The sequence below is a fragment of the Diorhabda sublineata genome, chromosome 3, assembly GCF_026230105.1.
Source record: "Diorhabda sublineata isolate icDioSubl1.1 chromosome 3, icDioSubl1.1, whole genome shotgun sequence".
Lineage (NCBI taxonomy): Eukaryota > Metazoa > Arthropoda > Insecta > Coleoptera > Chrysomelidae > Diorhabda > Diorhabda sublineata.
In genome coordinates, this window is record NC_079476.1 from 19,798,091 (window position 1) to 19,818,319 (window position 20,229).

At 32.1% G+C, this 20,229-nt stretch overlaps 1 protein-coding gene across 2 annotated transcripts in view; it reads left to right on the forward strand.

The window, feature by feature from the left end:
* The window catches only part of LOC130441022 (proton-coupled amino acid transporter-like protein pathetic), a 126,236-nt gene that overhangs the window by 14,766 nt on the left and 91,241 nt on the right, over window positions 1-20,229 (forward strand). The window contains exon 1 of one of the 2 annotated variants that reach the window (XM_056774474.1): window positions 9,467-9,606. The exons of the other annotated variant lie outside the window; for it this stretch is intronic. Within the exon in view, the coding sequence (XP_056630452.1) occupies window positions 9,583-9,606 (24 nt within the window). The 5' untranslated portion in view covers window positions 9,467-9,582. Of the gene's footprint in view, window positions 1-9,466; window positions 9,607-20,229 lie in introns of those variants that run through there. 2 annotated transcript variants of the gene reach the window in all.

Genomic DNA, 20,229 nt, shown 5'->3' on the forward strand with positions numbered 1-20,229 from the left:
AAACGAATCCAACAACAGTATGTAGTATTCACTATGGATTGTCTCTCCCTTTTGGAAATAGTCAATGAACAATATTCCATGTGCATCTCAAAATACTGAAGCCATAACCTCACTAGCTAACTGTTGTGCATTTGGACGGTTCGGACGTTGTTCCTGGATGTAGTCCACTCAGATGATGATCGTTTTAATTCCGGAGTAAATAAATGGATTCATGGATTATAATGTTTCATCCATTGTGATATATCGAAGCAAAAAATTTGATTTATGACACTGCTCTGAATCATCAACACGTTATTGATTTGGGTCGACTGGGAGTAAACGCGGCACCCACTCTGAAAAAAGTTATCTCATGGTCAAATGTTCATAATTGTAAACACTTTGCCTTCTGACATCTTCACGACCTAAGCTATGTCACGCAATTTCTATTTACCATTAAATATAAACAATTTGTGGACTGGAGTTACCACCTCAATTGGACGACCACAACGTTCACCATCATCGGTGTCTGTACGACAACGTTTAAATTCATCAAATCAATAACAAATGGTTCTTTTCGATGGAGCAGAGTCCGGATGACACTTTTGAAGCCATTGCTGAGTTTGTATAGAATTTTTTTCCTTCAATAAAAAATGATAAATGAACACACGAAATTGTTTTGAATCCTTTGTTTTGAAAATAACAAAAGTCTTCACTTAAATGGCTGTCACTTTTCTGGTTTTAATCAAAATGTCATGAGATTTTACACATAGTCTTTTGAAAGTTGGTACTTCATAAAGGTCTTATGGATTTGACCATGGCAGCGCCATCTGTGTGTCAGTCAGACGACTTAATGAATGATGGTATATTTCATTTCAAAGCAAACCAACAGCTTTTCTATTATATCGATATATGGAAAGTTTTTTCTATTGTTAGAAGTATGTTTTTAATGGTGATAATTTATTCTGACGAATACTCGAAACGGCCTTACTATCAGAAACAGATAAAATGGTGGGTGGAGAAGTTATGCGCTCTCGCCATTTCATAAATAAAGAAAAATATTTAATATATAAAATGCTCTGTTTGTGTCCAAACTCCTCCGAAACGGCTCGACAGATTCTCATGAAATTTTGTGTGCATATCGGGTGGGTCTGATAATTGATCAACATTTATTTTTCATACCCCTATATGTTAAGGGTGGTCCACCCCTTAATTTTTTTTTATTTTATAGATTAAAATTTTTATGATTACCTTTCCACGATCAACCCCTATTATTCCATCGTGATTTTTATTATTTTTGTTCTATCCACAGATCCGGAATAGGGTTGCATATAATAATTGATTTATGATAAATTTTCGTTCAGTGTTTATAACTACAATTCCCTTTAATTAAAATCTTCAACCCCAATTGATCAACTATCAATTGATCAATTATCCCCGTTATTGTGTGATTTTCTGTTCTGTCACCAAGACGTATAAAAAAATGGTAAAAAATGGAATTTGTCTTAACTTTAGAACAGTATTCTTTTTAGCTTTCTGTAAAATAATAACATTTTTGAAATCTGGAATTGAAAATCGAAAAATACTTATGATATTTTTCATAATTTTCTCGCCCTGGGCACCAGATTCTACATCACGATATGCGGAAATATACCATAGTACTCGTTAAACAAAGCTTGTCAGACATTGAAGCTAGTTACGAAGGTTAAACTCTGCACTAGAGTAAATGACCCTATAGACATTATGCAGGGCCGCGTTAAGAAATGTCGGCGCTTATACAGGGTGCGGCAGCATAACTTCCTTTTTTCAAAAGTTAATAAAACTTATTGTATGAATCAGAAAATTTTTATTCGTTTTTTATAATACAGGCACATACATAAAGTTTTGTTTTACTGAGTTTTGAAGATCAAATCAGTTAGGTGACGTCCCCCATTCTCCATACACTGAGTAAACCGATTTCTGGCGTTTGTCATGACTCTTGCCAGCATAGCAGGCGTTATGTTGGCAATTTCTTCCTGGATGTTCGTCTTCAAATCTTGTAGGGTCCTTGGACGGTTCACATACACACGGGATTTCAAAAAACCCCATAGGAAATAATCACAAGGGGTCAAATCGGGAGAGCGGGCTGGCCACTCCAAATCGCCCCTAATTGAGATAAGGCACTCTGGGAAGTGTTCCCTCAAAACAGCCATCGATGTTCTTGAAGTGTGTGCCGTTGCTCCGTCTTGTTGGAACCAAGTGTCCCCTAAGTCCAACTCATCTAGCCGTGGGAAAAAAAATTCCTGTAACATGTTTACATACCGGTGCGAATTCACTGTCACTGTGACTTCATTTTCCTCAAAGAACCAGGGACCAATAATTCCACGTGAGTAAATTGCACACCACACTGTGACTTTAGGTGAATGCAAAGGCCGTTGATGCAATTGTCGAGGATTGGTATCAGCCCAGTAGCGCATGTTTTGTTTGTTTACGGATCCACACAAATGAAAATGGGCTTCATCACTAAAAAAAACAATAGCGTCCTCAGGAACGACTTCCAGAAAAACCTCACACGCGTTCCTCCGAGAATTGAAGTCACGTTCAGAAAGTTCCTGCACAATTGCCATCTTGTATGGATGAAAATGAAGATCATCATGAAGTATTCTCCTCACAGAACGATCGGAAAGTCCAAGGGCAGACGCATGTTTGCGCGCAGAACGCCGTGGTGATCGCAACACTGAAGTTCTAACTAACTCAATGTTCTCCGGTGATCTAATGGGCCGAGGGACTCCAGTTCTTCGTCTTGTCACACTTGCAGTTTGTCTGAACGTAGTGACCCACGTAACAATTGATTTCCGGTCCGGGACAGGGGCCAAGGGGGCTAAATTAAAGCGATTCCGAAAGGCGCGCTGGGTTGCGATCACAGAACATCCGCTCGAAAAGTAAACCTCAACGGCAAACGCACGCTCCTCACTGTTCCAACGCATGATGGCGACTGAACTGTGCCGGGACAAAACTTTATAGTCCCCCCTCTCGAACGAGACCACTAGCACTCCGTTACGACATCTACCGACTAAATGGCGAACTTTTTAAAAAAGGAAGTTATGCTGCCGCACCCTGTATATTATGTGTAAAATATATCTGTTTGTCCTCATTTTAGGGTAAAATCTAGCTGAACATACAAATGCAAATGTAGGTAATGCAAATATGATCATAATACTCGTAAAATAATAGTATATGAGCTAACTGAACATGTAATGAAATTGAAAAGTAAGACAAGAATTAGAATTGAGAAATTTCATTCTTACGTACTCTTCTTATAACTTCCATTGAATTTGAAATGAAAAATTTTATAGAAATAGCCTAGGGACATAATTTCTCGACTAGATATCTACCATTACTTTTTTTTTAATTAGCATTCTACAAAATGAAGCTTAACTAAATAATAAAAGTTTATAGTTTCTAAAACATGTTTGATGTATCCTTTTACCCTTTTTGACTATCCATTCGATCTGCCAATTTTCATAGGACAACTGAAAAATGTGTTATCCCCATGGAACGGCGATCGGGACTGACTCTCCCGAATGGCACTCTCCAGAATAGTTCCCCAAAATATAGGTCTTAACTAAATTTTCACTAGAAAAAGTTACTCGGCCTTAAACTGTAACATATTTGTTGTTCAGTTAAATGGTATACTCTGTATACCGTTTAAGAGCTTATATTACTATATTTACTGTTATTAGTTCTGATAATTTGAGTCTACGATATTAGATTTTATGAAATAAGGTATTTTTTTTTCGAATTGTACCTTAAAAAATATTTAACAAAAACTGGAATCATATTGCAATAACTTTTCAAGTATACACCGTTTATTGAATATGTCGCCAAATTTAACAACTTGTACGAGAGACAAGTCGAAACTTGTCTGGAATATATGTCGATTGCGGCAACACCAAAGAGCGACTTCGGTCCCCTAAGGCATTTTTGCCATGAATGAATATCTTTTATTGTGTTAAGCAGAATTCCACGTTCAAAGCAGCGGCGGGTTATTGACTATGAATATAAATGTAGGGTGTATAAAAAGTTTTGACGTTTTGAATACTTTCTGTCTTTATCAAAATATCATATTTAGTGTCTAAAAAACCTTACATTCACCAACTTCAAAATTCAATTCAAATTAATGATTGATAGAAATATTAATTTTGAATTAATTCAATTTGAATATTTCAAAAGAAATTGATTCCATTTTGCCACAATCCCACTACGAAAACGACTATAATCTAGCTGGTAAAGACTTCGTTCCAATTCATATACATACATATATATATATATATATATATATATATATATATATATATATATATTCCAATTTCTTAGACTTTTTGATATGTTTGTGTTTCTAAATCCAAATTAGTGTTTTTATTGTTTGAAGACATCAAAATATATCATCCTCGTGAAGTGCGTGGAGGAGACGCGGCCGATAAACTCGATAGTGCATGCGTTTTAGCATTAATCGAAAAGAAAAATCGGATATTTGAAGCTCTCCCGATAGCCGCACTGCGGCTGTTCAACTAACTCCAGCGTCACTGTTTCTATATTTTCGTTAGTTGTTACAGATACCGGTCGTCCTGAACGCAGGGCGTCGGCAACAGAGCCCGTTTTTGAAAATTTCTTACTTGATTGCAATTAATGTTGTCTATAGTTAATTGAGAAATTCAGTCCCACAATTGTTTTTTTGTTTTTTATCTACATATTTTTCCTTAATCCAAAACTGTAAATCAAAGAGAAATAACTGGAATTTTTTTCTCTCTTTTCTTTTATTATAACATAAGTTTTTTTGAGAACTTGTGTAAAAATCGATATTAAAAAATGCTTTTAAACTGGACCTCTATTTATGGTGCAGGTACACAGAACGTCAAGATCCGCGTACAGAAATAAAAGATGCTATATATTTGATAAAGAGCTAGGTAAGGACTGGGTTCATTATCATTAACAAAATGTATCAAACGAATACAGAATTTTGACTGAGATTTTGGAATTTTTATGCCCACAGTTCATTGAAGCGTATGACAAATATTTCAATATAAGTTTTACATCTTTGACCATTTCATAGGTCATAGTGACATAAATTATACTAAAAAATGGATTTAGTATAATCGAATTTAGAGCATAAGAAGTCCTTTCTGCAGGGAAACTAATGAAACCGCTCAATATAAACTTGACTATCCATCTTTAGTGTCGACTTATACGACGGCTACTTTTTAAATTTTGATACTCGTCATTTCACTTTATTAACATAACCTCAACCACAAATATTTTTTAATTCGATTGCTATTAGTGTAAATAGTGAATTGAGGAATTCAGTCCCTCATTTTTTTTACTTCTATATATTTTTCCACAATCCAAAACTGATATTTTCTATGTTTATAAAATAAAAAAAATATTAGGTATGAAATAATTATTTCAATAAATCGGAACTATAATTTGTTACGAGAAGAGTGGAACACTCATTGAGTGTCAATTCCCAATAAAACCCTTGATAGTAAGAATCTGAAAAAATTAACATGGTTCTGCTTTCAATGGATGGCATGTGTTCTAAATGAGTCATTGCTACATTTGATATAACAATTGATACTTGACCTATTTTACCATCAAAATTATCCCAAAAGCGCGACACCAACATAAATAAATAAGTTTTACGAATCTTCCAAATCACGCGACTTATTCAAGTATATCACTCATCACATAAAATCATTCTTACAATGTGAAATCAGTGCATTCCGTTTTTCAAAATAGATTTCCAATGACGTATCCCGACACGCAATTCTGTTCATTTTAAACTTTAATTTTAGAAAGACAACTCGAATGGTTCAAAATTGTTTAATCGAATATGCTTACGATATAGTGCAGCGTTGTCGAGTATCATAGAATGTATTAGTTTTACCTTCAAAAATATTAGAAAAATAAATAACTGGGAAAAAGACGATTGATTGTGAATAAATGAATTAAAGTACGAGCAGTAGCTGACATTTTCTTCTGGAATGTCTCATTTTATTCCAAAATATGCATAAACAAGAAAACTAAAAGAAAAGTTTATATTTTATTTCCATCCCTTTTCCAGAGGTGGGTGTGGCGAATGTAGAATGAGTTTATCAAAATAAAAAAAAAACTTTTTTCTACGACCGTGTGTTTTAACCCACTTTCCTGCACGCATTTTAGTTTTAAAAGTGTCACTTTCCCGCACTAGTGCGGGAAAGTAAAATTATGCACATTTTGACCATATTAGATAGTTTTTCACTTCTGAGATTATAACTATTGTTACTACAGGTAAATAAATATTTACAAAATAGTCCATCAAACAAAATTTAAACCTTTTCTAGCTTTTTGTAGCATTTTTAATTTTTTGAAAATATAAAATAATACAGATATTTTTTATATAACCATGTAATTGTTACTAAAACGTCAAAGTTGTTCAAAACGTCTTGGAAGTGACCGAAAAAGTGCAATCTTCTTCTAAATCACACCACATTAAACCGAATCCGATGCAATAATATTAATTCATCATCAACCGAGGAAGTACTCCTCGAAGCCATTTTGAAGGCTGCAAATGAAACTAACTCCGAGCTGTTACCTGCCAACTGATTTAAAACCGTTGCCGTCAACGCCATCGTCATCTTTATGCGACCTGCAACCGATGCAATCCTCATCGACGTCATCTACCTTCCAGTTGAAACCAAATTATTCCCCTGGACCGGTAATTCTTACTAGTCTACAGAATACAACAAATTGTGCTTTCAATATTAATATTTATAATAATTAGTAGTTTATAGTTACAGTTTTTTATATTGTTATGTTTGTTGGAATAAAATAATTTTTGAAAAATGGGTTGGTATACTTTTTTGTACATATGGCCGTAGAAAAAATAATGTTCCTAACACATGCGTAAAGTGTCTTTCCCGCACTTGACCGCTTGCCGGAACTCTGCTCCGCGTCGTTCGGGACAACTGCAGTCGCGTGCGGGAAAGTATCACTTTCCGCACTTGTTAGGAAAATAACTATTTTTCTGTGACGGGAAAACAATTTGATATTTTATCTCTGTTGACAGGTAACAACACACGTTCTAATCTTGTCTTGTCTGCTATCGATTCCTCAACATACCCTTCAGCTATCGTTGATGACTTCCAATCGCTATCTTCTTTGGTGTCGTCAAGTTTCCCTTAGTTTCAACTAAAAGTGTAGCAGACGATCTTCGAGATTAATGAGTTAGCATTTTAAAGAAGAAAATTAGCCACTGTTTCGGGAGCCTTATAAAACTGACTATTTTCACAGAGTGATATATTTTCCATCCTGATATGCATAAAACAGGTGGCAGGTTCTTTTCTGCTTCTTGTCGAAGAGCTATGTACTTACATTTGGTAAAATTTTACATATTTCTCAGTAACTACAAATCTCCCGTTTACATCATTCTTTGTTTCCATAAGTTTTACAATTAATAACGTCCTAATCCTCATCTTCAATATCATCTAATGTACCTGCAATTCCAAATACATCAACCTTGATCTTCATCGGGAGTATTATTGAAAAAATCACTAATTTGTGTATTTGTAAAAATCGCAGATTTCTTGGGCTTGTAACCTTTCCCATTTTATTTCGGAAATGGAATTAACTCGAAATATTTTGAAACGTATGATTGGATCGATACATACTTTTAGTAAATTAATAATTCAACCACACTGTTGATGGCTTTTGTTGTTATGCCATTTTCGAAAAATAAGTCTTCGAGAAAGACCTGCATGTTTTTTTCATCTTCCAATCCATAAATATTGAATACGCGGTTTTGTAAATTTTCCTCGATTTAGCTGACAATAATTTTTGTGAATCTACTTTGGGTACTTCTACTAATTCCGGTGGAGTAAAGACGTATTTTACTTTATAGTATTGAAAATAATTCCTAATCAACCACTAAGTTCAAAATTTTCAAATCAAATCAGAAAATTAAATTGACAGCTATTTGATTACTTTAAAAGTTTCCTTAGTAAAACTTACTTCACGAAGTAGTGCGTAAAGGAAATTACCATTGAACTTGTATTTCGATAAAATTTTCACTAGTAAAAAAATATTGTATGCAATTCGTGTGTAATGGTACTTTTTCGAGTAGTAGTAGTAGTTCAGAGAAAGGACTAGTTTTAAGTATCAGCTTTAATACATAGGGGAGAAGGAAGTCTACGGATCGAAAGATCAATCAATTATTAAACACACATACACACACAAGAGTTAGGGAAGGCGTAAATTGGGACACGTATAGCAAGTGTGAAATGTCGCAGCACAGCACGTAGTTTTGTAATCCACAAGTTTTAATGTATTGACGCAAATTGACGATGCAGCGCGTGGGTTATTAGTGATAAGTCTTTTCTTAATTTCCATAACTACCAATCAAATCTCAACCCCACTGTTTCCTTTTTGAAAACGGGTGTCTCAATATGCGGATCACAAAGCAGTACGTGTAGTGTCTTTTCACTGTTATGTCCAATATATGAGATTCAGAGAAGACGTGCGCTATCATCGCCAGTGATTACATCTGTGATCACAGGTGGAGCTGCCATCACTTGTCTATCGGGTGAGTGCTTTGGCTCAGTTTCTGAGGACGCAGCATGTTTCATCGCAAGAATGATTCTCATCAGACTCCTAGCGGAAGAAAGATTTTTTTACCAGCAGAGAAGGTCGACCAAACTGAGCTCTCCAGAACTAAGGAGCGACGACAGAGAGAGAGAGAAATGTTTTATTGTCAAAAAATCGTTAACAATTTGTAGACAGAAAAACAGGTCTCGTTGGCAATTACTACATTACACTTATGTTCTCTGGATATAGATACTTCAGAAAATACATTCATAGATTCCCCAGAATGCACAAGCTGTGAAGGAGTAAATGGTGCTTCGGTACCTGGGAAGCCGCACCCCTAGAAATTATAACGCCTGGGAATATGGTCACCAGCATGGTGCTAGTATAACTTTGCAGTTAAAAGTAGGAATGAAGAAATTGAGAGAAGGGTTGTTTAGATAGATTCTCCCCCGGGGGGTAACACCTAGTGACGGTTCCAGAGAGAAAATTGTGTCCGGAGACAAAGAAGGTTTTTTAGTTGATCTTGCAAATTATTCCGAGTCCGACATATCAAGCAAATAAGTCCTGACTTTACGCAAATGAATTTTTCATTTAACCTCTATATAAAAAACGCAAATCGTTACATATTTTGATAAAATGAGAGTTGAACATTTGAAATGTGGAAATTAAGACCAGGTTTAAAGAGATCAACAAACAGGACAAATAGAAGAATGGTTATTCTAGAAAAAATATTAAAATGAAAAAATTTCATTAGAATTGTGAAGTTTTACGAGTACTTATATGTTGTTATTTTGTTATCGCTTTAAACTTTACTCAGTAAAAATAAATTAAACGATAAATATTGGCAACACTGGTGGTCTCAATATGATGAACTAGAGACAAAACATTTGGCATCACATTAGTAAACTCAAGCTACTCTATTTGCTTTTTTCCGGATGTTAATCAAAACATGATTTAACCTCACTTTTTCGGTTATTGTGTAATTCGACCTTGGTATTGAGATAAAAAATGGAACTTGCTGAGTTAAGACAGGTAAAAAATAGTGGTGTGTATTTAAATGAGTGAAATGTTTCTTTTTTAATGTGTTTAGCAACGATTTTTTTAATTACAGATCTATGTCAGGTTTAAGATTTTCTATTTTAATTTCTATAATAACATTTTGTGTACATAATAATACATTTATGCACCCATCTGATTCATATGATTATTTTTATAAATCAATTATGAAGAAGCGTATTTAAGTGACATTAGTGAATTATTCTTTTCCAGTAATTTTTGATTATTTTTTTCGATAAACAAATCTCAGTACTAGGTACTAAGGTTATGGACAATATCTTCGCCCACTTATGTAAAAAACAAGATCATTAGCGAGGGAACTGATTTTTGCGAGACTGTTTACAAAATTTTGAAATTGTATGAGTATTGAATTAATTCAATTTGCTCATCAAAATACAGTTTTATTTTGAATTTACCTTCTCGCCGCTAGTCTTAATCTGAAATTGTTTCCAAAAATAGATTTTTTGGTGTATTGAGTATTTTCAAAAATTCAAAAATGAATATGTTTACTAGTTGGAAGGCATGTAAATGTATATAGTATTATGAATTAGTTTTTCGTAGCACGTGTTGATTAACGTACCGTACACGTGCTTATATTTTATATTAAACAACTTGTATTATTAGAAATTTGAATTCACAGATAACCACGATTTCTCTGCTATTTTAATGCAAATATATATTTAGTTTAAAACGATTCTAGCGAATATTTATAGATCATTGTATACTTAAATGAGTTTATGGTGATTTTTCCTTGAAATTTTCAGTTCGAACACCTTTATTTCAATAGAATTATGAAATATTCAGTGTTGTTTAACAGTCTAGTTTGATGTTTTAAATACATCTTTAATAACCATGCACTTTTCATGTGCCAACATCTGACGTGTTATAGAAGCATAAAGTTTTTGAGTCTGTCTTGAAATAAATAGTATGATGTGGTTCAATTGTGATTCTAAGGTGTCCTGAAAATATTCCTTAGTGGAATTCAAGAGATTTTCGGCTAATTTTGAAAAGTAGTGTAGGACTCGGTGAAAAAAATTATCAATTTATATACTATTAAATTTTGGAAATATTGACGATGACAGTTTGTTTTCGTAAGCCCATGACTTTCTGTTAGGGAAAACACAAAGCAATCAGACATAAGTATGGTCATTTTTTTAAAAGTTATATGAAAAATATCACCGAAATTCTCGTTTATTTAATATAGAACTAATTTTCAAATTATATGAATCTATATATTTAATGTTAAATATATAATTGTGGCAATCAAATACCAGAGTGTACTTTTCCATTATACATTCCGAGGTTTCGAATACGTATGTATTCATCATCTAGGACTATAAAAATTCAACTTCATTCATAATCTAGCCGTACCTCTCCTTAATTTGACGTATTTCAATTTCAAAAAACAATTAAATAGATACAAAAATTAACAAATCTATGTTTATATCAAGTGTCATTTTGAATGTTGTATTCTGAGTTACAGAAATTTAATAATTCATACGAAATTTCAAGACAAAACAATTCTTGATTAATTAATTATCCGTAAATGAACACATAAGTAATCAAAAGTTCCGAGTTGTTGCTATTGGGATTTACACTTGAAATACAGGGTGATTGATTAGTGTGATAAAGTTCATTGCCTTCTTTGTCTCTTGATTCTTGATTAGTAATCATATTTTAAAATTATATACCATCCAGAATGCTGTGCCATATCAAAGTTACGTTTTTTAAATAAAACATCCTATATTTTGTTGCATTTTTGGAATCAACTTGACTTCCTCATTACAATACGGGGTATTTAGAAGTTATAACCAATTTTTCATAGAAATCGTAACAAGTTCAATACCCTGTACAATGTAAGACAAATTCAAGAATGAAGATCTGTTGCGCCCAAAGCATTAGAATAGTAGTAAAAATTTTTAAAATTATTTATTCATCAATATTAATTGAATCGAAATGTATAATTTTCCAGAATTTTCACTACTATTCGAATGCTTCGGCCGTAACAGATCTTCATTTTTGAATTTCCCTCACATTGTACAGGGTATTGAATTTGTTAAGATTTCTATGGAAAATTGGTAATAATTTTTTAAATACACCGTAGAAAACACCACAATTTCTAATAAGAAATGTTTCATTTAAAAAAATATTAACTTTGATATGGCACAGCATATTTTCGAATTGATATCTCAAAGAACAAAAGTGGCACTGAACTTTATTACACTTATAAATCACCCTGTATAAACTGATAACCACTAAGTGCTTATATAGGACGTGTAAAGTATAATAAATAATAGTTCAAAATGATTCATTATAACATTGATATTCATTTAATAGTTTTTATTGGAAATATGATTAGAGACTAGAGCAAAATGAGACCAATCAAATGTTAGTTTATTATATATTATATTCACCACACATCGACCCGATTTTTTCATAAAAAACTTTTTTACAATTTGCTTCTTATGTCATGTAAAACACAGAAAAGATTTGTTTGTCTTGGGTAGCAGCATCATTGAGAACTGGTTTTTCAGATCTCTTGAAAACCAACTAGAACATCGCTGTGTGGTAATACTCTTGAGTTCAAAGTTGTTACCAATCTTGAATTCGGTCATTTCTTAGTGGAAATACGCAGGAAATTTTCTTATAATTATACTAGAAATAAAATTTGGTTTATTTAATATTTACTGGTCTGGCATGTAAGTAGCTGATTTATTATGAAGGCTACCGTAAAATTATGATTGATAGTTAGACATTTTATTTTATGTTCAAATCATTAAATTTACAACACTACGTTTTCCTAGAAAGCTGCATTTCTTGGAAAATATGCCATAACGACTCAATTATTTTATTCTATTCTATTCTATAGCAAACAGTGAGGTTTTGTCAAAAAAGAATTAGCTCCATATTGTACTAATTAGGTTCAGCTTTTCTTTTTTCTTTTTTTTTCAATTTAAACTCTAGTGGGTATAGAAAACATAATAATTAGTTCTACTATAGTATTGATTTAGTTTATAACATGGATTTATAGCTTCACAACAAATAATGAGTACCAAACAAGCAGCATCGAATATTTCTATGCAACAAACTGACAGTTTTTCAGGTGGAATTCAAATATTTCAGGTCTTGAGACTGTAGAGATTAAGAGGATGAGATTAATATGGAGAAAATATAGATTATACAATTCAGTGATGTGAAACAATAATAAAAAATTCTTTCTGAAAGATTAATAAACATAAGATTCCGCATATTGTGCAAGTCACGAATTTGATCCAGCACACAATATCGGTTCATGATGATAATCTAGTAACTCTTGATTTACAAGGGGTATATGCAGTTTAAAAGCGAAAACGAGTCCGTTAATCGAGGAATTTTGGATACGATTTGCTACAAATAATAATACATAACACCGCAGTTGTGTTGTAATACTATATAAAGTTTATCGTGACAAACATTCAAAAAAGAGCCTAGAAATATTACGAGAATAATTTCAGAATAATCTTAACATTTATATCAATATTTTTATTTACTGAGTGATGAGAATCAAGATGATAATGTTAATTAACACATGATTACGTACCGTATCAGGCACCAGGTGGGTTTATATGGAAGTAACAATCAATATTACTTCTGTTAATTATCGTTGGAAAATAAATCGTTATAAATCTTGGGAATGATTCTTTTTACGGAAAAAACCACACTTATAACAAATTAAAAGAATTTCCAATAAAACATTCTTGAGTAAATTCAACAATCAAATGACTGATCATTAGTAAAAATTACCTTTAAAGTATTAATGCTCAAGTTAATAAGAATGATTAGTGAAAAACTATTTTCCCAGTGTTTTAATTCTTCCTGCAATTAGATTATTTCATTTTTATTCTGACACTAGCTGATCCAGCAGACTTCGTATTGACTCAATCGATAAATAAAAGAACTAAACTTAGATAATTATGCTGAGGGATTAACATTTTTCAGATTGATTTAATCAATTTACTGATTGTGTGGGTATTCCACTCCGTGTTGATAATTATTGCATTAGATTGCTCCAAATTATATTTACATACATTCGATCATTTACTCCCTGATGATAACATATTTCCAAAATTCTTCATCCCGCAGTGGCTCAATTCATTACCTCATAAAAAACGCTGACACTTTATAAAACTACTATGTTTATCCGCACTCTATTTTTAGTAATTACAATCATTTTTCAATAATTCTAACTCTATCACTACACACGCTAGATTTTCATGATAATGAATTTCAACCTCACACAATAACGGATTATGGCCAACAACTTTCTGTGCTTATATATTTACAATATACTTTTTCAATTTTGTCATCATTGGTATTTATCATTCAAACCATTCTTAAATACTAATTGTACCAAGTTAGAATGACAAAAATGCGCAATTGCACATTTCCCAGTCAGTTTTGAACCCGCAACCGTTTTACTGCAAGGCAACGACCTAACCACGCGACCATCAATACATTTTTGTTACAAATCGTCGAGTGGAAAATTCATAGATGTAATCATAGTTAATATAATTATTGATATTTAACAGTTAGTAAAGGTTCAAGTAAAGCAATTGCTATTATTTGATTTTTCCACCGTTTTCATGTTCTTAATGAATATCTATCGGAATGAGTTGAATAAAGTGTGTTAAAAAAAGATCTATCCCAAACTATCGGATGGAGTAGTCTTAAAAATGTTATATAAAATTGTGGTGAATCGCAAAAATAAATATTTAAACGCTGACGAGAAATACTTGAAGATTTTTATCTTCAAGTATATATGATATCTATCACTGTAAAAGAATTAGTAGAATAGTAGTATGAAACTGATTGCAAAAGAAGGAGAATATGATAAAAATAGAAGGAAAAATAATTTATGGGCGATGTGAGGTCAGGAAGGGAAAGGGAGTGAGTTTTTAAGGATAAAAAACGGTTTATTTCGATTTATGGCAAAACTACAAGTTCTAAGGAAAAAAGTCATATAGAAAATTGTGGGTAATAAGATCTACGGCTTTTGTATCCACACTTTTTTCACATAACCCCAAAATTTATGAGAAAAATTAAAAAAATCGGGCTCTTGATTATTTATTTTTCATTCATTCATTTGATACTAAATATTTATTTTTAAACCTTATTTTTATCGAAAAAATAGCCTAATTTTCAATCGAAAATTGTCCAATCAAAATATCATGTTTTTTTAAAAATCGGTGAGATTGTTATTCATTGAAATCTCTACTTCCTGAAGGTATATAAAATATTACCATCACCATAGTAAATTTTCTCAGAAAATGCAAAAAATAAGACGAAAGAAACACGTATCCGAATTTTTTTTAATCATTACGTACAATTTTTAGTTATTTATTGATTTGTCCACTCTAATTACAAGAAAAACGTGAGATTCTATATTACATTGATAAACAACAGTCTAAAATTTTAATGAATACCTAAAAATTGTTCATAATAATTAAAAAAAAAAATTCTGAAGGAAATTTTTTCATCCTTATTTTTGCCTTTTCTGGGATGGTAATATTTTTTTATACCATAAGGAAATAGATATTTCAACGAACCTTAGTCTCAATGACTTTTTTTATTACACTGTTTGCAGGAGATAAAAACGTTTTCACAAAATTTTATGATAAAAATGTTTTTTGTAAAAGATAAAAATAAAAAACCAAAAACTGGTTTTTTAATTTTTCATACAAATTTTGAGATTATGTGAAAAAAGTGTGAATACAAAAGTTGTAGATCTCCTTATTACCTACACCTTTGCAATTCAACTTTTTTCCATAAGACTTGTAGTTTTGCCGGAATTCGAGATAAACCGTTTTTTTATTTTTAAAAACTCACCCCTTTCCTTTCCCGACCTCATATCGACGTGAATTATTCTTCCTTTAATTTTCATTATTCTCCTCCTTTCCCAATAGGTTTCAACCTACTATTATGTTTTCCCACCATGTTCTATGATATCTATTCATGAATATGCTTTTAAAAATTATAAATAAATATTTTGTGTTCCGTTGACCGAGTAGGATAATCCTGAGGACGAAAACATTTAAATTCATTTGCGTTTTGATATGGGATATTTAACTCCATTTTCCGTTTTTAACTAATGTAGCGCTTAAAATCGGATCAACATTACAGTTGATTCTGTTATTAATTAATGTTACTTCAAAATTTCTGACGATACAAAATATCTCAAGCCATCCGTGTTGTGAAATTCAAAAATTTACTTGGCAAATTATCATCTGTTGTTTTATGGGAGTTCGTCTCTTTGATCTCTTTAGTCTGCCAAAATTTGTAAATATTTTTTTACTATAAATATAATTTAAATCCTACGCACTATAGTTGATCCGTACATTACAAAAATAGAGATTTGAAAATGTTTTTACATCAACGAATTGATTAACTCTGGAAGATATACTAGGTTTATACTTGGTTTACATGAAATTTTTTAGGAAAGCTCGTCTTCGTAAAATATACTTTTGACGAAAGAGAATATTTTATTATTACATGTTTTTAATATTTGATAACAGGCAACTGTACGGTTACGAAATGCGGAATATTCTCGGCCCAATATATCTTAAATCTAGAAGGAGAAATATTTAATCAATTCAATAATTCCAAAATGTTTGTTATTTCAATATGTTAGGTTGTGAAAATCCATTGTAGGGCATTTATTTCTTTTTGCAAAAAAGTATGGAATAATTTTTTGATTTTTCAAAATCAGAGGATATCGAAGACGAGAAAGAATCCAGAGTCAATGTATCAGATGAATCACATTCCGATTGAGTTGGAATTTCTGAAACCGTTGGTGATATTCATACTGAACACACTGTTTACACTATCGCTACATCAACACTCACAATTACATTGTCTGACGCACGTTTCGATAAACTGGATTAAAAAATAATTTTTCTCCAACCAAGTCAAAATTAAAATAAAGTTAGTTTTATTCAAAATTCGTTAATAATTTGGTAATAAATTTGAACACCTATTAATTATAACAGCGATAGCAAGTCGGTAGTCATGGATATCTGGTATTGTTGGTAAATGTATCCCGAACACGATGAAAATATACTTGCGGATATATTGGAAAGTGCCGAAGCAGTATATCTAAATCTTTTGCCACCCAAATCTCGTCAAGTTTATGAACTTGCATATCAGCGATTCATGGATTGGTGTAAAGAAAAAAATGTGCAAAACTATGCGGAGAGTGCTCTTATGGTGTATTTCTCAAATTTAACGAAGACCGTCAAGCCATCCACTCTTTGGTCACAGTATTCAATGTTGCCCACACTGGGTATCAAAAAATGGTGTGGATATTAGTAAATATTCAAAATTCAAAAAGCATTGTTAAAAAGGCAAAATGATGGATATATACCTAAAAAGTCTAGGGTTTTTACAAAGGAGGAAGTGGATCGGTTCCTGGATATGGCACCTGATAATTTATATTTGATGATAAGGTTGTTCTAGTATTAGTAACTGGAGGGGCTATGCGTTGTGACGAACTAGTGCATTCGAAAATTGATGACATTGAGGATATGGACTCGGTCTTGGTCGTAAAAATTTTGCAGACAAAAAACAAGAAACCTCGTTTGTTTACCATTATAGGCGATAATTATTTGCGTTTATCTTGAAAATATGTTGCACTACGGCCATCAAATATGCAGGAACGTCGTTTGTTAATGGAAAGTATCAAAGAATGGTTGTTGGTATTCACAAAATTAGTGCCGTGCCGCAAGAAATTGCAAAATTTTTGAAGTTAGGAAATTGGAAGGAGTATACTGGACATTCGCTAAGAAGAACATCTGCTACACTTCTTATTGATGGTGGCGGTGACCTCACTTGTCTTAAAAGACATGGAGGTTGGAAATCGAGTACGGTAGCAGAATGACAATCTGACAAAGAAGGTACAAGTACCTGTTCAGATATTTCCTCGAATGTTTCATCAACAGTTACAGAGAATATTTTGAGTTGTTCTAACATTAATGAAAATCTTTTGAATTGATCGAAAATTGTTAGTAATAATTTCAGTGGTGCTTTGAATTTTGGCAATAATTGTTCCAATTGTACATTCAATATCGTTATAAATAACAAATAAATACCTATATATAGTTGCCCAATTAGTTTGTTTTACTAAGTTTGTAAGACAATGTTTTTTTCTTCAAATTTCAATTAGATAGCTCAAATGCAATTACTTTTGGTCCTAGGATTAAAAGTAGCGTTTTTAATTTTAGGATTAAAAGTGTTGCTAAGCAACGAGCAAATTTTTGTACGGTAAGGGAATTGATGACTTTTGCACCTGAAAATAGTACAAAAATGTCAACATTTTTTGATGGTTGGAGAAAAAATAATTTTTCGTCCATTTACTGGTATCGGTTTCGACTTTTTGCGATCGATTCTCGATACCGATACTAATGTCCAAGAATCAGTGGTATCGAGAATTGGTATCGAGAATCGATATCGAGAATCGGTATCGAGAATCGGTATCGAGAATCGTTATCGAGAATCGGTATCGAGAATCGGTATCGAGAATCGGTATCGAGAATCGGTATCGAGAATCAGTATCGAGAACCGACTCATCCCTACTTATTAGCCAAAGAGTTAAATATGAACATTGCAAAAAAATTGGGATTCAAATCTGCTTGTTTATTTAACTTTTATCATTATTATTTTTAGTGCTATAAAACAAAATAAATTTCATACTTAATAAATATTTATTCCCATCAATAAGACGATTTTCAGTATACTATTGATAATTTTCATGCTTGAAAAAGATTTTTCCAAGCGTTGAAAATAATCATGTTTCCCTTCTCCAGGTCAATAAAAGCAGACTAGTTGTATTGTGAACTAAGATTACATTTCTTCTTCTACAATAAATTCTAATTCAACATAAAGACGTTCGAATTTATAGCGCTATATCTCCTCACTTTTAAATCCAGTAATTTTAATTTCAACTCGGTTATCGTCGCATTACAAGATTTTTGACTGTTGTTTCTAAATTTGTGAAACCTGCCGAGAAATGCTTCCCTCGCATTTAAAATTATTGTTTTAAAATATGTGTGTGTGCTTGATTTGTTTTTTTTGGCGATGCTTCAGCAGGCTCGGAAAGTCAAACCAAAATCCTAAATGGATTTCTAAAATTATTAATTTTTCTAACATCGAAAAAATTAGTTCCTTTCCCTTGTAGTTTACTATTAAGATAAGATTTAGATGAGATGAAATAAAAGTTTTGAATCCACTGATGATCTATTAACGCCCTTCTCAAGAAGAACTGTTTTAATTTTCAAAAAAGGGACGCGAAAAGTTTTCCCTCTTGATTAACAACGTATCTTGTTAAGAAGCAGAAGATCAGCGAACTTACTTTCCGTTTCAAATAAATATTTTTGGAATTGATAATGGTAATTCCATTACAAATTTCTCCTGGAAATATTTGCGCACAAAGTGCTTCTTGGTGAATTATACAATGGTATCTCGTTTCTCGTGGTTTTTCTTTAAATAGCAACAAACCATTTTCTTACGTCTTCGGTTATACTTTTTGCCCATTCACATGTGATTCTAGATCCGAACTTTGCTGACCAATGCACTAGCTATTGATGCTAATAATAAAAGTCAAAAATTTATTTCGACAATGTTGCAGGAATTCACATAGTTGTCAAATTATCAAAAGTTCAATTGAATAACACGTTACATAGATATATTTATCTGATCTGAGTAATTATGTAATAAAAAATTGCGTGAGTAAGAAATAAATGGCGGAAGCCTCTGAAACTTTAAGTATTTATTTCTTACGACCATTAAGCTATTAATAATAACAACAAAGAATTAATTGATGAATATTATTGATATCGAATTGAAAAAATATACGCTTCAATTGATGTTGATATGTGCGTATTTCGAACCGCAGTAGACACTAATTTTGTTTATTAAAATTTAATTGAAAACTGTTACGAATATAGTTTATATATAGAACAAAACTTACAAACAAGAAAGCTGAAAGCATCAGCGAGAATAACTATTTTTATGTCAAAGAGAAGTTTCTCTACATTTTTGTTAAGTTTAATCTATAATGTTCCAGAAATATTAAGCGTTTGAGCGCTTTGGAAATAACTTTGAAATGTAAATGGGAATATGGAGGATAGAGCATGAAATATCTAGCCTGAATATTGCTGAGAAAAATGCTACGCGCACTTAAAGTTCTCGAAGCAGTTATCAGTTGATAAGATTATTACTTGAGAAGTTTTGGATGAAATATCAAATACAACAACAGTCTTTAGATGAGAATAATGAAATACGTAATTTGATAAAATGGTGATTGAAGCACAAGAAGTGAAGCTAAAGTATTAATGAACGTAGATAACAAAGAAAAGAAATGTATAAGTGTATGGAAAGAATAGCAAGAGATATTTGAGTAGAAGAATAACAATTGAGAGTGAGGTAAAGTTGAAGACTGGACAACGAATACTTAGAAAGTATATTCATAGATGGTAGATGTAAAATCATCAAATAATGCAAATAATTCCAACAGTATATAAAAAATTCAAGGTATTATTGTGTGAGAATTTAGGATGTGGTTAATGG